The 3,324-nt window shown below is 39.9% G+C and overlaps 1 protein-coding gene across 1 annotated transcript; it reads right to left on the reverse strand.

The window, feature by feature from the left end:
* Positions 1–858: 858 nt before the first annotated feature.
* LOC117613625 lies at positions 859–2,274 on the reverse strand. Its single transcript, XM_034342221.1, has 5 exons — positions 1,946–2,274; positions 1,774–1,858; positions 1,606–1,701; positions 1,099–1,505; positions 859–1,003 (listed from the first exon to the last, which is right to left on the reverse strand). Exons 1-5 carry the CDS (start codon positions 2,272–2,274, stop codon positions 859–861), a joined length of 1,062 nt encoding a protein of 353 aa, XP_034198112.1.
* Positions 2,275–3,324: the final 1,050 nt, after the last annotated feature.

Raw genomic sequence — 3,324 nt, forward strand, 5'->3', positions numbered from 1 at the left:
CGATATTGAATGTTTATTGACAATGTATTGATGGTTGACATGCTTATTGAAGGTTTATTTATTATTATAATCTCATATTTCGCATGTTATTGAACAAATAGTGAATGTTTATTGAAGCTAAGAGGAGTGTTTCCTTCTTTATTATTAGTAACTGCATGTATTTGGCATGTTATAGAATCGATATTGAATGTTTATTGAAGGTTTATTGATAGTTTATTGCATGTATATTGATATATTGATTGATGTTATTGCATTTATTATAGTTGTACTATTGCATGTCTATTGTGTATTGTGTGTATATTGCATCATTATTGCATGTCTATTGTGTGTATATTGCATGTCTATTGTGTGTATATGCATGCTATGTCTATTGTGTGTATATTGCATGTATACTGTGTGTATATTGCATGTCTATTGTCTGAATATGGCAGGCCTATTTTGTGTATATTGTTTGTCTGTTGTGTGTGTATTGCTTGTCGAAACGCAAGTGAATTGTTGTTCATTTTGTGTATGGGTCTTTGTTTCTACTTTTATGGTACTGAGCTGCCGAAAACCTTTCGGATGTTTAGACACCTATTATGATGCAACACATTGCGATTAATGCTGGCTTGCATCAACAATCACATATCGCATTGCAATGATGTAATACACTTAAAAAGCCATCTTCAAATCCCAATTCACATATGCAGTGCTTACAATTCAAATTCAATGCAGTTTGGTTAACAAACATGTAAATGTCATGAAGGAGTTAGCGGTAGAATTCGAAAAGGATTTGTACGTCTCAATTGTGTATTTACATTACTTTGAGAATGGACATTCCCAAAACCATATACTGTACCGTACGTCAGTCAACCAATATCATGGGAAGTAAGCATCTCCCCTTGTGATCTCCGCAGCCAATTTCAACCGAAAAAAAGGCATGTTGTGCGAGGTGCAAGTAGCTAACGGAAGCTGAGCGCTCAAAAGCTCAATGTACTTTAACACAAACATGCCACAATCGCCTCTGAAGCAAAACAAGAACTCGATCAATTCAACTAATGACATTCTAACGTAATTGACAATTGAAAGTACTAAAATTTAAAAAAAAGTGGTGCTTACTCATTAGACTGTTGTGGAACATCCACACGCTCTATTGGCCACGGACACCACCAATCTCGGCTGCAATTGTTTGCATAAACACCTTCTTCATAAAAGTCCATGGTGTTGAGAAGATTTGGAAGCGTAATTGATAGCGGGGCAAGTTCTTCCTTTATGATGTCATCTGGAATTAGTGAAACCTTTGAATCGTACACTTTGATTTCACACAATACCAGATCAATCATTACAGCCACCCAATGCTTGTACTTCGTCAACATAAATGGGGTATACACCGTATAGACGTTCTGCCAATCCAACCCACACGGAGGAACCTTCCCATTTACAACGTTGAGTAAACTTTTTCTGATTTTCCACCCAACCTGCTGTTTTTTCCTTTTATTCTCCGCAAAGCAAGTACTTATGTGATTCTGTGAAATACAAAACAATCAATGGTTAAACACCTCCGATAAAGGTGTGTATGGATAATGTGTAATTATTAACGGCACTTGGTCAAGGCCGATGACATACCATAAAAAAAACATCGGTCGTTGTCCAGTCAGCTATTTCTACTTCCTCCAACTGTTGTTGTCGCTTCCGCATGAGATACAACCCCAAATCAAGGTGCTGCAACATGTTTTTCTTGTCAATCTCATAATCTATGGACATTAAAACAAATGCATAATCAATTACACTTACATCTCCTTTCAGCCAACCATCAGCTTTCACGAGGGAAGCCAAGAATTCAATCTCAGCTTCCACGTTTCCAAATTGCATCACCAAACTATGAATAAAAAACAGTTTTAGAAAATAGCCAATATTAAAAATTATATACAGTCATGCTTCTATCTTATAATTGCAAGGGACTTACTTTGGGTCCTGGCGCCATTCCCAACAAAGTTTTAGCAAATTAACCAGATCATCATGGGGAATCGCCTTCATTGGGTCTAACGTCTTCAGTCCGGTTGTCTGTGCCGCAGTTTTTGGAACCAATTCACTGGCTTCAATGATCTTCCACTTCGGAATGATCTTCTTCCTTTTCCTTAATTGGACCCCTTGTGCGGAAGCTTTACCGTTATGATTCAACCAGACGTTCAACTTAGATAGCACAGCTGTGTGTTGATCCAAATCAATGTCCCGGATACTAAACTCAAGTTGTGTCCCCTCCGTGCTCTCGCCAATGTCACCCCCAAGCAACATGACTTCATTATCTTCTTTCTCACATTGGTTTTTTTGCACTTCCTTTTCCTCACTTCTTTGTCTTTTCACTTCCTTGCCCTCCTTTTTTTTCCTTTGCAGTTTCCCAACCTTACTGCTCGTTCTTTTCACTTCCTCTCCCTCACTGCTCTGTCTTTGGCCTTTTTTTCCTTTCCTACTTTTTACTTGAACTTGCTCTCCTTCACTTGTTTTCCTTTGCCCTTCCTCTACCTCACTTGGTTTTCCTTGCACTTCACCCCCCTCAATCCCCTCCTCTTCCTTTTCCTCTCCCTCAGTTGTATTACTTGGCCCTTCAGCCCCTTCAATCCCCTCCTCTCCCTTTTCCTCTCCCTCATTTCTATTACTTGGCCCAACTCCCCCTTCAATCCCTTCATCTTCCTTTTCCTCTCCCTCATTTCTGTTACTTGGCCCTTCATCCTGTTGAAGTAGGTCATCCATTTGAGGATATCCCTTAAATAGATGTGAGACGACACAGCGATTTGTCCTCTATTTCAGTAAAGCTAGGTCCCTCCTTACTTCCTGCTCAAACTGAGGACCTAAACATTGGTCCAACAGTTTTTCCATCCGTATGACCTTCAAGTGAAGGACGTCTTTTTCCCACTTTACTTGAAACAACTCGGACCTCAACAAGCTTACCACCTTGTTCAACTCATCAATATCACCACATGAAGAAGGAATTGGCTCTGCCGAGACAACAGCAGGGCGATCCTGTGGCCAACTCCAATATGGTTGTCTCATTTCCTCTTCACTCGGACATAGCGCCCGCAACTGAACTGACTGTTTCAGAATANTTTACTTGAAACAACTCGGACCTCAAGAAGCTTACCACCTTGTTCAACTCATCAAGATCACCACATGAAGAAGGAATTGACTCTGCCAAGACAACCGCAGGGCGATCCTGTGGCCAACTCCAATATGGCTGTCTCATTTCCTCTTCACTCGGACATAGCGCCCGCAACCGAACTGACTGTTTCAGAATACAGACAAGAGTCATATTAAATCATTCTACTTGATAATTTCATTCAATCTTAT

The sequence above is a fragment of the Prunus dulcis genome, unplaced genomic scaffold (genome assembly GCF_902201215.1).
Source record: "Prunus dulcis unplaced genomic scaffold, ALMONDv2, whole genome shotgun sequence".
Taxonomy (NCBI): domain Eukaryota; kingdom Viridiplantae; phylum Streptophyta; class Magnoliopsida; order Rosales; family Rosaceae; genus Prunus; species Prunus dulcis.